Source organism: Sorex fumeus, unplaced genomic scaffold, assembly GCF_029834395.1.
Source record: "Sorex fumeus unplaced genomic scaffold, SorFum_2.1 ptg000043l, whole genome shotgun sequence".
Lineage (NCBI taxonomy): Eukaryota > Metazoa > Chordata > Mammalia > Eulipotyphla > Soricidae > Sorex > Sorex fumeus.
The window spans coordinates 33,475,495-33,496,809 of NW_026606100.1; the positions used below are offsets into that span (position 1 = coordinate 33,475,495).

At 38.2% G+C, this 21,315-nt stretch overlaps 1 protein-coding gene across 2 annotated transcripts in view; it reads left to right on the forward strand.

The window, feature by feature from the left end:
- The window catches only part of SLK (STE20 like kinase), a 53,038-nt gene extending 34,418 nt beyond the window's left edge, over positions 1–18,620 (forward strand). For both annotated transcript variants that reach the window (XM_056120365.1, XM_056120366.1), the window contains 6 exons: positions 7,915–8,044; positions 8,666–8,790; positions 9,646–9,834; positions 10,491–10,616; positions 11,488–11,601; positions 17,396–18,620. In XM_056120365.1, the coding sequence (XP_055976340.1) occupies positions 7,915–8,044; positions 8,666–8,790; positions 9,646–9,834; positions 10,491–10,616; positions 11,488–11,601; positions 17,396–17,542 (831 nt within the window). In that variant the 3' untranslated portion in view covers positions 17,543–18,620. The remainder of the gene's footprint in view (positions 1–7,914; positions 8,045–8,665; positions 8,791–9,645; positions 9,835–10,490; positions 10,617–11,487; positions 11,602–17,395) is intronic.
- Positions 18,621–21,315: the final 2,695 nt, after the last annotated feature.

The window sequence follows — 21,315 nt, forward strand, 5'->3', positions numbered from 1 at the left end:
GATTGAATCTTGGGCTTGTGCATGCAAAGTATACATTTGAGCCATTTTAGTCCTCTCTCTGCTCCAAGAACTTTTTTGTCCTTTTTCTCCCCGCCTCCCCCCATTTTGGTTTCTGGGTAACAACTAGCAGTGTTCAGGAGCTACTCCTGGCCCAGTGCTTATGTGTAGTTCCTATGGTGCTCAAGGGACCATGTGGTACTGGGGGAACAGTTGAGGGTCTCCTGCATGCAGAGCATGTGCTCCAATTCTTGGAGCTAAGATCGTGTTTGGCCCAAAGACTGTGCTTAAAAGGCCATTATTTCTGGGCTGGGGAGATACTCCAAAGGGCTGCAGCACGTATTTTGCATGCTGGAGACCTGGGTTGGTCTTTGACATCATATGATCCCCCAAATACCGTGGACTGTAACCCCAAAGCATCCCAAAGCAGTAAGGCCAAAATTCAGATGTGATACCTGAGCACTGTTGGGTGTGTATTAAAAACCAAATAATAATAATAATAATAGAATAATAAGTAAAATGCCTTTACTTTTGTAACATTCAAAGATAAAATAAATGTCAAATAGCAGGACCACTATTTATTACTGTTCACACTCAGCAATATAAGCAGCTTAGCAGCTTAAGACAGATCTTAAGCGTTATTTATTTTCTGTTTTTTTTTTTTAACTGGAATTCCCAAATGGTGCTGAGGAGACCCAGGGAATTTTTCCAGAGATTCTCAGCCAGTTGGGCAGGTGGTTCAATGCAGGAGGCTAAGGATGTGATGCTGCTTTGGCCCTGTCATGCTAGGGATTACCTGGACCTCACCTGGTGAAGCTCAGGGAACCATGTGCCAGAGATTGAACCAGAGTCAGCAGCACCTTCTAGTACTACCTCTCTAGTCCAAAGTATAGATTTATCTGTATAAGTCTATTATAGTTTATGACTCTCCCTCAAAAAATATTCATCCTCATTTATTTATAATAGTACTGCTACATGACTTACATACAATAGTCCAGATTTCATGAGCTGACAAATTTCTGCAGACCACAGAAATTTGACCTCTGCCATATACAAGAGGTCAAAAATCAGTTTCATAGTAGAGATCACCTTTTTTCAAATTTAAAATTTTCAGTTGGAGGCAGAAAGAAGTGAATTCGGTGTGTAATTACATATGCTAGTGAAATGAGAGATATAGGTTATATAGTAATTGCTATTTTGAATTTTTTTTTATTAGTGAGACACCATGAGGTACAGTTGTGGACTTACAAACTTTCGTGTTTGGGTTTCAGTTATACAATGATCAAGTACCCATCCCTCCACCAGTACCCATTTTCCACCACCAATGAACCCAGTTGCCCTCCCAGCCCCCCAACCTCCTCACCCTGCCCCACCTCTATGGCAGGGCATTCCCTTTTGCTCTCTCTTTCCTTTAGGGTGTTGTGGTTTGCAATAGAGGTATTGAGTGGCCATCGTGTTTGGTCTGTAGTCTACTTTCAGCACATGTCTCGCATCCCGAGCAAGTCCTCCAAACACCCTTTACTTGTTCCCTTCTCTATCTGAGCTGTATTTCTCCCAGGCATGTGCTACCGGCTTCCAAGCCGTGGAGCAGACCTTCTGGTACTTATCTCAACTATTCTTGGGTGTTCATCTCCCATTCTGTTACTTTATATTCCCCAGATGAGTGCAGTCTTTCTATGTCTGTCTCTCTCTTTCTGATTCATTTCACTTAGCATGTTATTTCCCATGTAGAACCACTTGTTTGCAATTTTCATGACTTCATCCTTTCTAACTCCTGCATAGTATTCCATTGTGTAGATGTACCAAAGTTTCTTTAACCCGTCATCAGTTCTCGGGTACTCGGGTTTTTTCCAGATTTTGGCTATTGTGAACAGTGCAGCAATGCACATACAGGTGCAGATGTCATTTTGACTATACTTTTTTGCCTCTCTGGGATATATACCCAGGAGTGGTATTGCTGGGTCAAATGGGAGATCAATTTCTAATTTTTTGAGGATCGTCCGTGCTGTTTTCCAAAAGGGCTAAATCAATTGACTTTCCCACCAGCAGTGAAGAAGGGTCCCTTTCTCGCCACATCTGCGTCAACACTGGTTGCTTTTGTTCTTGTGGATGCCATTTACTTTCAAATGTGCCACTTACATCATTTCAAAGTAGAAAATATTTTAACACAATGGAAAAGGTTCTCAGAACGAAAATTTTTAATGCAGCTAGGCTTTTAAGTAAATTTAGGGGTATTTGTTTCCCTTTGAGTCAGGCAAAAATTTTATGAAGAATTTTGTATGGTGTATGGATTAGTTAAGGTGATGTAGCACACATAGCGTTTACTATATTTAAAGCATTGTCCTCAGGATTTCACCTGGATGAGCTCATTTAGCCCCGCAGCATACAAAGTAGTTGCTCTTACTACCCCCTTCCTACAGGTGAGGGAACTAAAGCATAGGAAGGAAGATGAACCCTCCCAGGGCATACATCTGCTTAGTGGTAGGGCCAGAATTCTTATCTCGCCAAGTCTGACTTCACATTTCATACACTGAAACACATAATGTTTCTCATATTTAAGCTTCCTTTTCTACATCTAAAACTCTTTTTAGTTTGGCCCAGTGATTTATGACTGTCTTATTAATAGGTGAACAAGAAGTCTCCTTGCTGATCACTTAAGTATTTTTTGATAATTTTCATTCCAAACCAGAGAGTAACAATATGATTTTCATTGTAAAACAGGACTGTATAGACTTTTAAAAGAGGTTTTTCATTAGACTTTTTAAAAAGGTAGTTCATTGATTCTACAATTGAAATAGAGAATTTAGTGTTAAATAGATGACATGATGTATTTTCATTTATTTGTGTGTGCCTTATTGAGGTAATAGCCTACAGGACCATATATTTTAGGAGTACAGTTTATGTCTCTTCAAAATATGTATCATACCAAACCTACCATCAGCTACCAATATCCTTCTACCAAGGTCCATTCACTTCCCTCCCCGTCATTCTTCCTTATTCCCCCCACCCCCAACATCCCCTCATTCCTTCTACCCTTACCCCACTACTGGTAACATCAGGTCTACATTGGTAATTTTTTTTTTCATCTAGCTTTTTTTTGTTCTGGACCTGTGCTATAATAAGATTTTGGTGATTTTTTTTCATATGATTTGTGGAGGCTAATCTCTATTTTCCAACTAAAATTTAAAACTATGGAAAATTTATTTTAATTTGATAACTTTAGTCATCTAACAGTTTTTAAAGTTTTTTTCTTGAGAGCTATTGTTATGAAGGTGCTAAAACTTGGTATCTTTAGAGTCTAAATACACTTTAGGATGTATAAATAATAGCTCTACTTATAGATACAGTATTTGACCATCTAGTTGAGTGGTTTCCACACTGTAAAGCTAGAAGCTCTTGAGTATGGGAGAAGCACTTAGAGAACCCTTCAGAAACTTAGAGGGCTATTGAACTCTAGCTCTTTACTTCCGCTAAAAGAAGCATCACTTTTCATCTCTTTTATAAACAAATTTTGGGAATAAGTTTTTAACCAGAGAGTTGGATCAGTTTAGAAAAACAACAGCAGAAAACTAGAGTTTGGAAACCACTGATCTTGTTCAAACCCTTCATTTCCCAGATGATAAATAGGCCCCTTTGTTAAGTGACTTGTTCCAGATCTCAAGAAACGCAACATTTGTATAATGATTCTTTCTGTTTATAAAAAGTCATTCAGCTCACCTGGGAGGTGCATTGTATTCTGATCCACAGGGTGTTGCTCAGGTCATGATTCAGTCTTTTCAGTTGTCATCTTGTGCAGTCTTCAACGCCCAAATGCAGGATGTAAGTCCCATGTGCCTGTAGGAGGCTGCCTTCTGTTTCACCTGCCTTTTCTTTGGCTCACATGTGCCTTTTCATTGGTAGTTACATTTGCTGAAATCCAGAAGACGGATAGATGATGATGTCAGTAATGACAGTTAACAGTAGTAACCTGACATGAACCTTTCTAGTGTCATTGTATGCTTCAACGAGTTTTCACATTTGATTCTCACTGCCATCGTCCTCTTACAGGGATGGAGTGTAATCATTTTATAGATGGAGAAATTTAATCACAGAAGATGAAGTGATTGGCCTAAAGTTACAAAAGAGATTAATGGTAGAATTGGAACACTTCAGATGAGGTGTTCTTTTCTATCTACCCCGTCACAAATTGTAATTTTTCAAGAAATATTTAGCTTCCTAATAGTATTTTATGAGCTTTGCACATGTGAGAAATTGAATGCTGTGATGAAATCTTATTTTTTGTGTGAAGTGACATTTTGATTGCATATGTTTATGTAGAGGTTTTAATTGTGAATGTGGTCAGAAAAGACATATTAAAGTGGAGATTGGATTCTTTTTCATCCTGGTTTTCACTGTCCAGCTTGTCCGTAATGAATCCTGAGTTGCTATCCTACTTTCTGTGATTTTAAATGAATTCTGGAATTCCAAGCTGTATATCTCTCTCACAGTTTCTATAATAGAAACTTCTAGCTCATTTAACTCTATAACTTCTGTTTGATATAAACAGCTGGAATTGATAGAGTACAGATCAGTTTTACTCTGTCCTTTTCCCTCGTTTGAGATTAGACATTAAAAAAAATTATTGGCACCTCTTGGATTCTTTATATAGTTTTCTAACTAAGTAAATAAAACATTATTTTTTAATGTCATAACCTATTTCATTGTTTTCCAAAGCCCAAAGAATTATTTTTAATATTCATAGTTATTGACTATTCCTTACTAGAGGTTAAACTTGTACAGGCAAAGGACACTGATTTCATAATTTATGTATGCATTTAATAATTATTACTCCTAGGGATCAAATCCTACTTTGTTTTTAAAATTGAATATGGAGCTGGAGTGTTAGCAGAGCGGATAGGGTATTTGCCCTGCATGTGACCGACCTGGGTTCAATCCCATATGGTCCCCTGAATACTGCCAGGAGTAATTCCTGAGTGCATGAGCCAGGAGTAACCCCTGTGCATCACCGGGTCTGACCCAAAAAAGAAAAATAAATAAATAAAATTGAATATAATTTATGCAACCTTTTCGGAATACATGATCACTTTTCTTTTCAGTCTTAAGAGCATTTTTTTTTTATTGAATCACTGTGAGAAACAGTTACAAAGCTATTATGTTTGAATTTCAGTCATACAAGGATCGAACACCCATCCATCCACCAGTGCAAATTTTCCAACACCAGTGTCCCCAGTATTCCCCCCTGCCCCCAAGAGTTCCCACCCTTCCCCCTGCCTCTATGGCAGACAGTTTCCCCCATACTCTCTCTCTACTTTGGGGCATTGTGGTTTGCAATATAGTTACCAAGAGGCTATCACATTTGGTCTTTTATCTACTTTCAGCACACATCTTCCATCCCAAATGATTTCTCCAACCATCATGATCCCTTCTCTATTCCAGCTGCCCTCTCCCCCAGCTCTTGAGGCAGGCATCCAACTGTGGAGCAATATTCCTAGCCCTTGTGTCTACTGTCCTTGGGTGTCAGAGCAATTTTTAATTATAATTCCTTTAGGGATATACTTAGCTTTTGGAATTAAAAACTTTAACAAAAGCTCAATAATGTTAAAATTGTGCTTTTTTTGATGTATGTAAATAAGGTTGATACAGAACTGCTAAATAATTTTCAGGTTTCATATAAAAAACTCATTTGTATTGTATTCTCAACTAAGTAATCATCCAGATGGCTTAACTATCTTGACTCACTCTCCATTCTTATTTTACCATCTCGAACAGCACATCGAATTTCTGTCTGATTTTGTATAACAGGGTAAACTTTTTTATATTTGCTGCTTCAAGGCATGCTTCTGTGGTTTTTTTTTTTTTTTTCAGTCATTTGTTGTGTGGCATGTTTTCTGGACCTTTTATTCCTAGCATTGAGTTTTTTGTGGTTTACTTTTGAACTTTGGAAAGTGTGATTCTAAGGGAAGTAGTCCATTACTCTTATGTATGGACCAAAATGGACAAAACCAACTTAGTACCAGTAGAGTGGAAGGTTCTTAAAGGCAATATCTTTTATCAGTTAGTAACTCTGAATTAGTACAGTGCCAAGCCTTTTCTAAGTATCTGATAATGATTTTATTTAAACTAAATGCTTGTCTTATTAAGACAAATATAAAGTGTATAACCAAAAATCGCATCAATGATAAAGTGCATTTGTTTTGTTTTGGCTTATATTTATATCTTTTTTTATTTTCACATAAATATTTGCCTCACCTTGTAATCTGCACTGGATTTCTTTAAATCTATATATATATATTTTATTTGTTAGTTAATTTGAACCCATATTCCTCTCTATACACATATTTTTTGAAATTCCTTTATGCAAATCAATGGTAAAAATGTTGAACCAAGGAAAACTCTTTGATATATTTTCAGTTTAAGTTTATTATGCAGTATTAACATGAAAATTTTACAATGAAATTAGAGAAATATTTTTAATTGTAAATATTATTTGAAGAAGAGAAAACTGAACAAATTACTCTTTTTGTTACGATTACTCAAGTGATTGGCATGGAGATTTTGCATCACTTTAAAACTCAAAAGACCTTATTCTGGATAGTTGAACTTAAGTATTGATTGGACTATTTTTTTTTTCCTGTGATAGTTATAGGAAAAATGTGACTGTAGCCACATTGGTAACTGTATTTAATAGAGGCAATGTATTAGTCTTTTTGTTTCTTTATATTTATATTTTTATGCAAATAAAAGTGAAACAGCAGCATTTGTGACTCCCAAGTTACTTTAACAGGGAGGGTATCAGGAAAGGTGAGATCTGATTTTCACCTAAGACTTAGCAGTAGGACTCTTTCCACTGAAAGACTAGGCTGATAAAGACCCAGATCCTGCTAGATCTAGTTGAAGGAACTAAAGTATAATTCCATATGGGTCTGGGGATTTAATTTTGGTTATGCAAGAAGAGAAATTAATTATCGATCAAGTGCTTCTTCGACCCTACCTGGTGTTCTTAGTTTACACTAGATGAGAATATCTCGTAAACTAAATCAGAAACTGCCAAAACTGCCAGAAGAGGATTGGAGATACAGACTTGTATTGGCAAAAACATTTGGATATTGTTCCTTGCCTTCTGTGAATGTATGCTCTAGACCTTAGATCACTTTAATATTTCCTTTTCTTAAGTCTCCAATGGAGATGTTACTGGGCCCGCTCGAGCAAATCGATGAACAACGGGAGGACAGTGACAGTGACAATGTAGTTATTAAAAAAAATTTAAAAAGCATTAATTTGGCAATTGGTAATACACTCAGTAAATTTATTTGTTGAATGGATCCCAACATGTTGGTAGAGTTCTCTGAAGATAAAGAATTTTGTATATATGTTTATAAAATGTAACTTGTTTTCTTCTTACTAGTTTGTATTTCTCTAACAGTGCATTATTTCTCATTAAATCCTTGTATCATTAGACACAGGTAGTAGATACAAAAACTATCTTTGTTAGTATACCGTTGTATATCATATTACAGAAATTGCTTAGAATTCTGTTATTGTACTGATTTGCTCTTTAGTCACTTTTTTTCTGAATGGCATTTCTTATTCATGTTTTATATATTCCACTGTGGAATGAATCTGTTTGAAGCTAAATTTTTACTTCCTCAAGCATATCAGTGTAATGGGGCTTTTAAATTATAGGTGGGTTACAAACTTCTTTTGAGTCTTTTATTCTTGATACAAAGTTAAGAATATTACCTATTCTAGTAGTAGTGATTCAAGTCTGGGGGGACTTGATTAGGTAATTTTGGATTTTAATCCAGTTTTTAGAAATTTGTTATAGAAAACTTGTTAGCCATTACTGTTTAGAGTCATATATCATGGGTCTTTTGCTCAGGAGATATTTATTAACTGATGGTTAATTGTTTCTAATAGGAACAAGAGTTTGTACAGAAGCAACAACAAGAATTGGATGGCTCTCTGAAAAAGATCATCCAACAGCAGAAGGCAGAGTTAGCCAATATTGAAAGAGAGTGTCTGAATAATAAACAACAGCTCATGAGAGGTATGTGAAATTATGTATATGAAAAGTATACATACTTTTAAAAATTGCTGCAAATACCTTGGAAATTATTTGAATGTGCTATTTGAGTGCTAGAGGGAAAGTTAAATTGAGGTTAAATAAGGGGAGAAATTTATAAAAATTACAAAATACTGCAAGATGCAGAATTCCTTTAGGGACTCTGAAATAGTGGTGTTGGAATGTTGTCTACAGAAAACCCTATCATTAACAGTATTTTAAATAAGGGTGCTTCAAATAAAATTTTTTATAAAAAGACCTCTTTTTGTGGGCCAGGGTTGTGACTCAGCAGTAAAGTGCATGATTTGTAACAAAAGAGACCTGGGTTCCATCCTTGGCACACCAAAGAGGAAAAACCCATCTTTTTATCCAGATTATACTAGAAAAATACCTGAATGCTTTAATTACTTAAGTGCCTTTATAATGAAAGGATTTTGCTAGTGGGCATGGGACAGTCTCTGTTTATAACTTCAAGCAGGATGGAGGATGGTAGTAGTTCTTTAGATTGCTGATATTTCATTTATAGTTCAGAGTGCAGTGTGTAGAACACCAGAGAGTATTAAAGAAAAGAGCAAAGTGTGATTTTTGTAAATTGCTTTCTTGTAGCCCGAGAAGCTGCGATTTGGGAACTGGAAGAGCGACACTTACAAGAAAAACACCAGCTGCTCAAACAGCAACTTAAAGATCAGTATTTCATGCAAAGACATCAACTTCTTAAGCGCCATGAGAAGGTCAGTAAAGGAAAATTGATTCACTTGTTGGGTAGCTTTTTTAAGTTTGAAAAGCTACTTTTGAAACATTGTTAAAAGAATAATGATACATATTATTTTTTAAGTTGTAGACCCGAGTTTGCCCAGCAAGCTACCGAGAGTATCCCGCCCCACGGCAGAGCCTGGCAAGCTCCCCGTGACGTGTTCGATATGCCAAATAGAGTAACAACAAGTCTCACAATGGAGACGTTACTGGTGCCCGCTCGAGAAAATCGATGAACAATGGGAGGACAGTGCTGTAGTGCTAGAATTAGTTTATAATTTTGTATATAGGTTTCAGGGGTACGGTTTCTCACGTCAGCAGTTGTGTAGCATCCCCCACCCAGTGTCCATCACCATCTACTGCCAACCAGTGAACTCAGTGGTACTTACCTGTACCGTGTTCTGTTCTCCTCTAGTAATAACCAGAATTTCTGGATTTTCTTTCACCCCCAAATTTTTTTTGATGAAATTTGGAGTAGTTTTCTCTTGATCATGATTGCACTCTTTCTACAAATTCCAAGAGGGGTAATTATAATTCTTGAAGGCCTCATGTAGTATGATTTTCATCTTGTTTCTCAAATGTAGCTGTATAGTTTCCATTTTCCTGGACTTAGTAAAAGAGGGTTTTAATAAGAGACTCTTACTAGTAGCTTATTTTCCCCCAAAATTGGTTTTTTTTTTTTTAACTCAGTAGTTTGCTGTTTCATATGCAACAAGGGTGAGAGTAATTTCGGTTAACAGCAGCACCAGAGTGATATATTTGCATTTGTATGTGGGTACTTAGTATTAAGTTCTGTCTGCTTCACGGGGTTCTATTTAATATAAATTTTTTAGGAAACAGAACAAATGCAGCGTTATAATCAGCGACTGATCGAGGAATTGAAAAACAGACAGACTCAAGAAAGAGCAAGGTTGCCTAAGATTCAACGCAGTGAAGCCAAGACACGAATGGCCATGTTTAAGAAAAGTTTGAGAATTAACTCTACAGCCTCACCAGATCAGGACAGGGAAAAAATTAAGCAGGTATAGAAGCAACACTCTTCTCTTTTATGTGCAAATGTTTTTTAATGACCTTCAAAAGTGCCACATAGGGGCAGGAAAGGGAGAGGGAGGGGGAGGAGGAGGGGAGGGGGAGAACAGGTGATCTGGTTTGATCCCCAGTACCACAGGTTTCTCCCAGGCACTTCGGAGTGTGGCTCTGGAGGCCCTGAGGGCTTATCAGTGTTCGTTTTCACCTGTGGGCTGGGGCTGGGACTGGATGTAGGGCATGTGCCAGCTTAGTCTTCCCAGCTCTTGGAACGTCTTTTTAGTCTTGCCTTCACAGAGGACAAAGTGTACCAGATTTGGGGCTAGGTTAGTGCTAAGAACTGCTCTGGGAGTGAGATGACTTGGAGAGCTCACTAATTCAAAACACAACCTCACTGTACTTTACAATCCCACATCCCAAAGGCGGGATCCCAAACTGAGGTCACCGAAGAGATAGGAAGAATGTGGTGATCAGAACTTCCGCTTTCCCCACCAAAGCCGCCGTGTAGACTCCAGCTTTGAATCACAGCATGTTATTACTTGCAGCTCTAGTTCATTGTGCTTCAAGTTTGTTAAATTCCTTAATTACACCTTTGGAAGACGCAGAAATTACATGCTTGTTAACCATATTTATCTTTCTTTCTTATTTGTAGTTTGCTGCTCAAGAAGAGAAGAGGCAGAAAAATGAGAGAATGGCTCAGCATCAAAAACACGAAAATCAGATGCGGGATCTCCAGTTGCAGTGTGAAGCCAATGTCCGAGAGCTGCATCAGCTGCAGGTTGTGATAAAGTCACAGGAGGCCAGGCGGGGACGGGGAGAGGGGCCCCGGAGGCTGGGCATGAGAAAGTCAGAGCCGACCAGAGTTAACTCTGTTTTCCTCTTAGAAGTGCTGGACTGAAAGGTTCTGTTTTTTGTGTAGACCTAAGTGAAGATTAGTGTATTATTGTTAGCACTTGTTTAAATTCTTATATAGCCCTTACCAACAAACATGAAGTTAAGTTACAATCCAAGAAGGAAAGTCTTTCAAAAGCCTTACTGAGAATCTCTAATATATATGTATTTTTGCAAAAACCAAAAAAGTAATGGCAGGCAGCTATGTTATCATTCTGAATTTAAAATATTTTTCATTTCATTTGGAGGGAATAGCCATTTCAAAGTTTTTGAGAAAAGTGGCAGACTAAAAACATGAAGTGTTTTCTTGTGGGACATTTCAAGGTTTCTTTAGAGATAGCTATTTAGCTAGAGTATGTAGCCCATCTAATTTCAGGGTATATCTTTTGTCTACTCTCTATTTGCTTCATTTACTAGAGTAGCATGATTGCTGAGCCTACACTCTGGTACTGATGAAAAATACATGTACGATGCCCTCTGAAATGTCAATTATATGAGAAAACTTCAGAAAGAAAAATTAGGATCAGACTCATTCAAGTTTTTTAAATTCAGTGACAGCTCTGTCTTCTAAACTTAGAAAATTGAGACTCTTGCTTACTTCATAATTTTTTTGTTCTTCCTTTTTTAGAGGAGAATTTGGGCTTCAGTAATAGCTTGGTGTTTAATGTGTAACTTATTTTCTTGCAGGGTAATTTTATTTGTGAAAGTTACTTAGTTAATCTGAAGTTGTTTTTTTTTATTCCAAACTTTATTTGCAGAATGAAAAATGCCACCTATTGGTTGAGCATGAGACTCAGAAACTGAAGGAATTAGATGAGGAACACAGCCAAGAATTAAAGGAATGGAGAGAGAAATTGAGACCTAGGAAAAAGGTAAATTTAAAAGCTCTAATTAAAATATAATATTTTCATGTATCCATTTCCCTAGCTATTATCTCTTGATTTGATACAATAAGGAGTTAGAGACTGGCCATTCAAAAGTGAAGAGACTGGCTGGAGCCATAGTAGGGTAGGGTGCTTGCCTTACACGTGGCCAACCCTGGGTTTAATCCCAAGCATCACCAGGAGTGATTCAAGAGTTTGGAATCAGGAGTAAGCCTTGAACACTGTTGGGTGTGGCCCCCAAGCTGAAAATAAATAAATAAAAAGACAAAATGTTTGTCACCAAAATGTTTGGAATGTAATGTGATGAAGTTAGGGTTAGTAGGACTGAAGGAGATAAGTAGAAAATATAGAGGGGGGTAGCGCACAGACAAGAAAAGGAGCTCAATCTGCCTGGACAAGTCAGGGAAGCTGCAAGGAGGAGATGCGGGGTAAGCCAAGTGAGGCTCGAGGGATGAGTAAGAGCTTGCTCAGCAGACAGACTGGGGTGTGATGGGACAGTTAGGACAAGAGAATGAGCGAAAATGATGCGCATGGGAATCATAAGTAGTTCCATATCTTGGAAACGGAAGTGTGTGCTCTAGGTAGGGATCGGTAGGGAAAGAAGGAAGGAAGTGAGGCTGCTTAGTCTGGAGAAGTTGACTGGAACCAGATTACAAAGCCTCCGATGCTGTTTACGTTGGCACTCTAGTAAAGTAGGAGTGGCTTCCCTCCCCTGTCCATCCAGCTATCTTCCTTCTTGTGCTTTATTCTCTACCATCAACTCTGTTTTTGCTATCGCTATATCATCCTTCTCCTTAGTAAGTCAACCTTAAACCTTTATTTTCTCTTTGGCTTCCAGCCTCCTGTAATCATTTCACCATTTCCTTCCATTCATCCGATCAGTAAGAAAACACTGCATTTGAGTACATAACTGGGACAGATTTTATGCCAAGTTATTTATTTTTTGCAAAAAAAAAAAGTGGGATGTGACTGTTAAATAATGCTTTCATTTAAATTTTTACTGTAGTAGTACTGCTCTTTATTCAGTCATTGATTAAGGGTAAAGGTAAAGGCCCTCCCGTTGATCATCGATTTGCTCGAGCGGGCCCAGTAACGTCTCCATTGGAGACTTTGTTGTTACTGTGTCTGGCATATCGAATACTCTTGGTAGCTTGCCGGACTCTCCGAGAGGGGCGGAGGAATCGAACTCGGGTCGGCCATGTTGGCCGCTTGTAAGGCGAATGCCCTACCGCTGAGCTATCGCTCCAGCGATTGATTAAGTCATTGATTAAGCTGATTGAATTGGGCATGAACTTCACATTACTTTTTTTATTCAGAATGTTAATTTTTTTTGTTATTTTATTATTACTTTCCCCCCTTTTTATTGATTCACCGCGAGATACAGTTACAAAGCTTTCATGTTTAAGCTTCGGTCATACAATCATCAAGCACCCATCCCTTCACCAGTGCACATTTACCACTACCAAAATCCCCAGTATTCCCCCTCCTGCCCCCGTCCCTTGTTCCAACCCTTCCCCTGCCTGTGTGGCAGGCAGTTTCCCCCATACTCTCTCTGCTTTGGTTACATTCGATATTCTGACACCAGTCCCACCTCCAACTCAAACATGCCGAAAAGGCAATGCTAGATGATTTGTTTTATAAGGCTTGTTATTGATAGAATAGAATGTCCAGGAAGTTCTGTGTCGTTCTTTTCTGGGAGCTTTAGTTTATAGTCTCTAGGTCTTGGCTGTTGATAAGATTACATGGCACCAGGGGCAGTTTGTGGCTATGACTGCCAAGCTACTGGAAAACTGGGAAACTGGGGACATGGGGGAATGATCCAAGTTGGCTTGGAGATCTCAGTCACGGGTTTCCACATACCTGGGTTTTCCTGCCAGTCCTCTCTTTGGTGAGGTTCATCCTGTCTTGGATGAGCCTTGTCTCCTCTTGGGTGAGGCTCGTCCAAGTATGTGGAGAGTGGCTGTGAGCATGGCGGTGGTTGGGTTCTGGAGGTTTTCGGCTGCCAGGGTTCTGCTTGGGGTAGGGAGGAAAACTTCAACCTGCCCCCCTACAAGGTACCCTGGTGAAGACAGCCTGGTGCGGGGTCAGGATATTCTGTATTGCTCTCTTCCGTGAGCTTTAGTTTATAGTCTCTGGGTCTTGGCCGTTGATGACATTACCTGGGAGTGGGAGGGAGTTTGTGGGTGTGACTGCCAAGCTACTGGAAAACAGGGGACCTGGGGGGAGGAGGCCCAGTCCTGATCCAAGTGGGCTTGAGATCTTAGTCAGGTTCCTGCTTACTTCTGCGCTACTGGCCCTAACTGCATCTTTTGATCTCTTTCAAGATTTATGGGTCTCTGAAATAAGGCCAGTAAATGAGCTTATATAGCTGAGCTGGAAGTGACTTGTGGGTGTGGCTCCCACATACCTGACTATTGACCATTTAATTTCTTGATGAACTTGGCCCCAAGTTGTTGGGGTCTGGCTAGAGGCACAGCATCAATGTTGGGGTATCTGGAACTCTGAAGGCACCATCAGGCTGCTGATGCACTCTCCCTACAGGTACAAGTTGACCTGCTGGTAGCACCATACCCCTCTAAATGATGATTTTAGGAAGTACTTTTTGTTGTTTCTTTTGGCTACTGTTAATCAAAATTAGTGCAACAATTGTGTAGTGGCAACAATTATTCAGCGAAATAGGGTAATGTGTTTAGCACTTCCTTGTACTAATGATTTCTAGAGGAGGTGAAAAAACCCAAGTCAGTTGTCAGGGTGACTTTTTCATTTAAATATCATTAATTGTTATTTTCCGACCATTTCTGAATAGGTAGGTACATATATGTTCAGAATTTCAAATTCTTGTACCTTTCTCCTGTTTCTTTTTTAAATCTTTGTAGCTTAGCTTTTACCTCAGTCTCCCTGGTTGAACTTTTTGGATTTTTAAAGGCAGGCTCCTAAATAGTCCTCATGAGACTTGGGGGCCACTCCCAGCAGTGTGGACCCGATATTTTGGTGCTTGGGCCAGGCAACACGATGCTGCTCAGACCCAATGGTACGTGGGATCCTCAGGGCCATGCCTGCTCTGGGACACCACGGCCGCCCTGCAGCTGTTCAGAAGGGAGTCGACTGTGTGGTGCAAGGGATTGAACTCACGTGTTCTGCCACTTCAGTCCTATTCCTGGTCCCCTGGTTGAACTTTCTGACACTAGAGTCACAAGAGTTACTAATAAGAACATAGCATCATCCAAGTATTCTGGTTAAGAATCTTGTTTGGGCACTTGTTATACCCCTGGGGAGGTATATGGTTCCACACAGATTTTACTAGTATTTGTTCTATGTCCTTGAAAAATGTCATTGGAGTTTTGAAAGGAATTGCTCTGGCTAGAATGGATAGTGATTTTTAACATGTCAGTTATTCTAAGCCATGAACATGAAATACTTTTTCATTTCCTTGTGTCCTCTTGGATTTCTTTAGTGACTTGGTTTTTAGTTTATGTTTTTCACCTCCTCTGTTGATTCCTAGGTACTTGATGTTTTTAGACACAATTGCACAAGGGTTGTTTTTTAAAGAAAAACATTCTTCAGGTTCATTATCTGCATATAGAAATGCAGCAGATTTTTGTGAATGGATTTTGTAGTCTGCTACTTTATTGTTTCTAAAAAAATTTAGGTGGGATCTTCAGAATTTTCTTGTGTATATTATGTTATCTGAAAATAGTGATAGTAACTACTTCTTTTTCTAATTTGAATCCCTTTAAAGATAATTCCAAATTCTGGGTTCAGATCTCAGTGGTAAACGCTGAATAATTTTATCACTTAGTATTTCTGAACCTAGTTTTTCTCACTTGTAAATAAGGATGATGTTACCAGGTTAGGGGTATTGAAAGAAGTGATGTGTTTATAGTGCTTGTCCTAGTACTGAGCTAGGATCAGAGTTCAATAAATGGTTGCTATTGCTATTAATTGTTGTTTTTATAACTGTTGGTGTTTTATAACTGTTTTATGTTCTAAGCTCCCATTTTCTATCTGCTATTCCATTTTTTAAAATTTTTGTTCAAGCTTCTGTTCTAATAGAATTTCATCAAAGATTTATTTCTCTATATATCTTTGGATAAAAATTGTCTATACCCAGCCCTCTTAAATATATATATGTAACATAATAAGCCTCCTTGCCCTCCTCAAGCATCTTTTTATCTTTTAAAATTCTTTTATAACATTTATCACCACTAGACATAATTGTTTATTGTTCTATTCTTTCACAAAACTGTAAGCTCCTAGAAAGCAGGGACAGTATCTCTGTTCACTGCTAGGAGAAATTAGACTCAGTTTCCATAACAGTTCCTGGCACATTAGAAAGGATCATTACATGCCTGTTGAATGTTGACTGTAGAAAATAAACTCATTGGAGATAAAAGTTAAACTCAGCATGGTATTTCCCTGGTTTCCATCTCACTTTCCATCCTTTCTTCACTTCCAACCACAACAGATGCTCATCCCAATAACTCTCCACTAATAAATAGGCAACAAGCCTGAATTTTTATTTCCATCACACACCACATTGAAGCAGATAATAACATTAACCTTCTCATAATATTCCTTTTTCCTGTCTATACATCTTACTGTTGTGTGAAATTTTTCAGTACTATTCTAATGGGTCTTCAGAACCCCCGCTCCCTTTACTTTCTTCCTTCTTGCCTGCTAGCTCCAGAGTAATTATCCTTGAATGCCCTAGATATTACAGTATTGCAGAATTAGATTCTGTTATATAGGAAAATTAACTGATTGCTGTAAGTTTGAAGTCTTCATAATACAACACTTTGGCAACAGTCAACCTTCCTAGCTTGACTAGCCCATGTTGAGTTCATGATTCCGTATTGGATACAGTGAGCACTATTCGTAGCAACTCAGTAATTGCCTGCCTTGTATTATTTCAGCTCCCCCTGTCAGGCATGCTTCCTGCCTCCCACCAATCAAGTCCTTGTCTTTCCTTCAAGACCAGCTCATATTTCACCTTGCCTGAGTGACCTTTTTGTGTCCACCCTCCCTTTGTACTTCATAGAAACACTTATTTTCTCTGAATTGCTTATCCATCAAGTTGTTGATATCTCAGATATTTATTACATCTTATGACATTTTCTCTATTGTGGGGCTATAAATCTGAATCTGTTTTAGTTTTTACCCTTACAAACAGTTTAAATTCAGTGTTGAAGAAAAGAAATACACATCAATAATCAAAAAATAGAAAATACCAAGTTTTTGTCTGAGAGGGACAAAGATACTGTTAGTAAAAGTTGTTGGCTGAGTGCCTGCTGTGTGTTACAAGTATGCTTACCACATTTAATTCTTGCACAGAAAGCCTGTGAGGTGAGGGGCCTGAACCTCATCCTGCTCATTGAGTAGGATGCTTGCTTTGCACACAACTGACCCACGTTCCATTCCTTCTACCCCACATGGTAACTGAGCCTGCCAGGAGTGACCCCCGAAGGCAGAGCCAGGAGTAAGCCCTGAGCATTGCCGGGTGTGGCCCCAAAGCCCCAAACAAACAAAAAATAGTGATGTAGTTAGTCTTTTCACTACTCTACACAGAAGAGTAAATGATTCTGTAATTCACCCACATATGGCTGAGACAAAACGAAGTCAGGGCACTGCAGCCTGTACTCCTCCAGAGCAGTTTGGTCGCCTTTAGGGTAATATTCGAAGTGTTTTGGGCAAATTGTTTGTTTGTTTGTTTGTTTTTGCTGTCAAAGTAAATTCTCTTTGTAATACCAGAACATAATTTCTTTTTTTTCTTTTCCTTTCTAAGACACTGGAAGAAGAGTTTGCCAGGAAGCTGCAGGAGCAGGAAGTTTTCTTTAAGATGACGGGGGAGTCTGAATGCCTTAACCCGTCGACCCAGAGTCGGATTTCCAAATTTTACCCAATTCCTAGTTTGCATTCCACAGGATCTTAACAGTGGGAAAGCCTCTGCTGTTGGGTTTGGCTTTTAGAAGATGCCATTCTATCCTTCTCTTCTGCCAGGGTCTGTGTCCGAGAGCTCCTGAAGACAATCACCTGCTCACCTTCTGGGGGCTTTTCTGTTGGTCTCGTTTGTTTAGTGAAATAAAGAGAAAGGAACTGAGATAACTGAGACAGATGCTGGGTGGTTGGCAGAGAAGCATCTTGTGGTAATTCCCCAAGGTGATTTTGTATATTTAATCTTAAAAATTGTTTTTCTTAGAGACTGTTACCTAAAAAACTTTAGAGATGCAATGTTTAAAGTTATTTAAAGAGAACTGTTACATTACTAAGTATCTTTTTACCTAACTTCAATGATACCTAAGTTCTGTATTTTTTGAAACTCTGCTGTAGAGAGTTGGACTAATTTCCTTGGTGAATCAGCTCTCGTTTAAAAAAAAATCCATGAGTTGCGCAAAATATGAAAATTATTCAATAAATAAGTAAGTTTCATCTTTAGCAACAGACTCTTTTGAAAGAGAAAATTTTCAATAATGTGTCTAAAATAACTACCTGGTTAGATATGAGCTATAATTAAAGGTGCTAGTTTTATTAAGATAGTACCTACAACACTAAATTTCAGCTGAGTTTAAAATAGAATTTTCTCTTGATCCAACAGGGGCAGAACCCTCTTGCATTAAGCATTGTCTTTTTAAGAATCTCCTGTTACCAGCTGATAGAAATTTCATCCAAAAACATATGTTGTTCAGAGTTGGAGAGATGAACAAGTAAAGGGTGTTTTAAGTCTCCAGATTGGAAACAAAAGACTTACCAAATTGAAAGTAACTCAGATCTAACTGTCCCAACTGACTTTCCCAAATATTATCTGATTTGGTTAAATGACATCTCCCCATCTTAGGAGATTTGCAAAACATTGTCAGAGGCCTATAGACTCTGGGTTATATTTATAAATATATTTTCTGAAAATAATTGTAAAAGAGCATTTGTTCAGAATCCTTTAAAATTTTTCTTTAATTAGGCAAATGTGAGAAATAACTTTTTGTTTGTTATACAATAAAATCCTTTATATTTGGTTTGGTTTTGTTCATGTTTAAATTATTTACTTTGATATGACTGGGAAAAGCCTGAAACCTTCCTGTGATGCTTACATGTGAAATCATTAATGAAATGTTCACTCTTAGCTTCTTTCTGAGGCTTAGGATTTTAAACAGTCAGGTCAAACAGTATTATAAACTACCCTCTGATGTGTGAGACAGCTCACTTTTAAGTGATTTTTTTGCTGCCTGCCGTTTGCAACCTATCCTCTTGGAGAGTTCTAGGTCCCACATTGTATACATTTGTTTTTATCTTTATTACATTGGAGGCTGGTGAGAAGTTTAAATATAAGTTTGTGGGAACACTGATTCATATTAAGAAGATGTAAATATCTGCACTTTCATGCAGTTAATTGAAAACTTTGGATGCTGAACCTTCCTATTTTTGTCAGTGGTTTAAATGATTTTAAGATGCATGTGTGATTTTAATTTTGTAATTATCTTGACAAGCATAATTTACTTGGACAACTTTGTAGGTAGCCTTAACTTTTGGCCAAGTTTGGTTTTTAAATATAAATAAATATATATACATATATTATACATATACATGTATTATGTATGGTTGTATATTCAGACACTTATCACAATGTGTTGCTGTAAACGAAAACTCAATGCTTTATTCTCAGATGCTGGGTTGAAAATGTTTTGAAAGCCTTTTAAAATATATATCTTTATAAAGTAATATTCAGGATTATGATGAAAATTGTTTATATTATTATGGTAAAAATGGCAGTTGATGTTCTTCCCTGGTGTGTTTCAAGATTTGTTTTCAGAGGGCGAAAGGCAGAAGGCCTGCCACTGTCTCCTTGTGTTTGACATTCTCAGTATATTAGCTTTTTTAAATGAGTACTTCTAGGCAGTGGGCAATTTTTCAGCATCATTTCAGTGATACTCTGTGCTAATTGTGGCATATAATTAATTGGATTTGAATCTTTGATCCTCTTTTCTTCCTTTGAACTTGACATTCAGAGTACTGAATAAAGAAAACAGGCCCAAAGTAGAACAGCCGAGACTTTGGTAAGTTTATTTTACAGCTCTCCAAACTGGCCTGTGGACCCGGTGTTCATGCTTGAGTTCTCTTTCAACTACCACCGCATTCATATGGGTGCAGGATTACAAAAACGATACCTGTGTGGAGGTGACATACTCACTTTACTACTTAAAAGTTGCATAAATCTTTTTGAAAGATGTTTTGTTGTGGGCTATGCTGTGTAGTCCCTATTCTGGCCAACTTCTTGTCTTAGGTCCCTGTATTCAAATAGGTAATATCGTGATCTTTCTCTCTTGCATGAAGTGTACATGGGAGTGGGGGAGGGGCACAGGCGTCTCTGAAATCAAAGCATACAGTCAGATTCATTCCGGATTTGGTGGTTTTGTTGTGATGGCAGAATGTGCTACGAAATGCATAGAAGAAACTCCCTATGTGCATCCTCAACTGCTCAGCCTCCCTCTTCTCCTGTGTGCTATGAATCCACCAGGCCGCCAGATTCTGCAGGTCAAGCTCCCAGAGCATTTGCACCAGGTTGCCTTTCCTTGTCCTGTCAGTCCATAACTGGGTGTGAATTGATGAATTAGCTGCTATTCTATGTGGAGTCACAATTAAGCTTTCTCGTACCCTTTTCTATGGGGAAGCTATGGGGTGGGTAAGGAGGAAATTTAGAGTGCTTATACTTTGCTGACTATTAGAACTGTCCTGTGACAGGATTCAGCAAATTGTAATTAAATACAGACCAGAACCAGAGCTACCTCTAAGTAGTGTTTCCTCAAGCACAAAGCTCTCAGGCATACAAGACCCACTTTAATGGAGGGTCTCTGATTTCTTGAGCATCAGCGAGTTTCGAAGTGACTGTCTTTTTGTATTCTTCTAGTCCCTTGTAACTACACACTTTCCCCCATTCCACACTGTGCTTAAATGACAAAGACTTCTGAGAAGCCAAAATCTGTCCAGTGATTAGCTAGAGATATTGTCAATTAAAGGAAAACTGAGAACTGAGGTGGAAGAGGTGAGTTAGTTCCAGTTCTAACAGTCTTCTGATGAAATAAATCAATTCTTTTTTTTTTTTACCCTTCCTGGAAGAAACACCTTTTATAGGAAATGGGATATTTTAAATGCTTTTCTTAAGTTGAAAGTCCAACAGTTAATGCCTCTCTTGTTGCCATTCTGTGTCAGACATGGTTTGATATAGCTTTAAATTCTGTGCTACTAAGCTTGAGTTAGAATTTACACCAGTTTTAAATGTTGGCTGCAGCTTCTGTGATCCTTCTCTGATACGCAATGTAATAATCTCACAAGCTCAATTTTCAGAAAGTATTTTGTTTCAAACTATGCCTCTTGTTCTATTTGGGAGCAACATGCCTTTTCAATCACGGGGTTGACAAATGAAAAATAAAGCTATTTCTTAATCTATTCTGGCAATCTGTCTTTTATTGAGAATCTTTGAAATTAGATTGTCTCAGGTGAGAACATTTTGTATCTTTTCTGGTGTCCCAGTTACAGGTTCAAACTAGCAGTCCTCCAAATTTTCTGATTCCTTTCCAACTAATTGGTGTTCGTTGTCAACTGTACTTAGACATACACCAGTGCATTTTTTGCTGGGAAGTAGGGGGGGGGTGTCTTTCGGTATGCAAATCCCTTCTTTAGGAGGGAATTCAGACTTTTCCACCATCATATTTG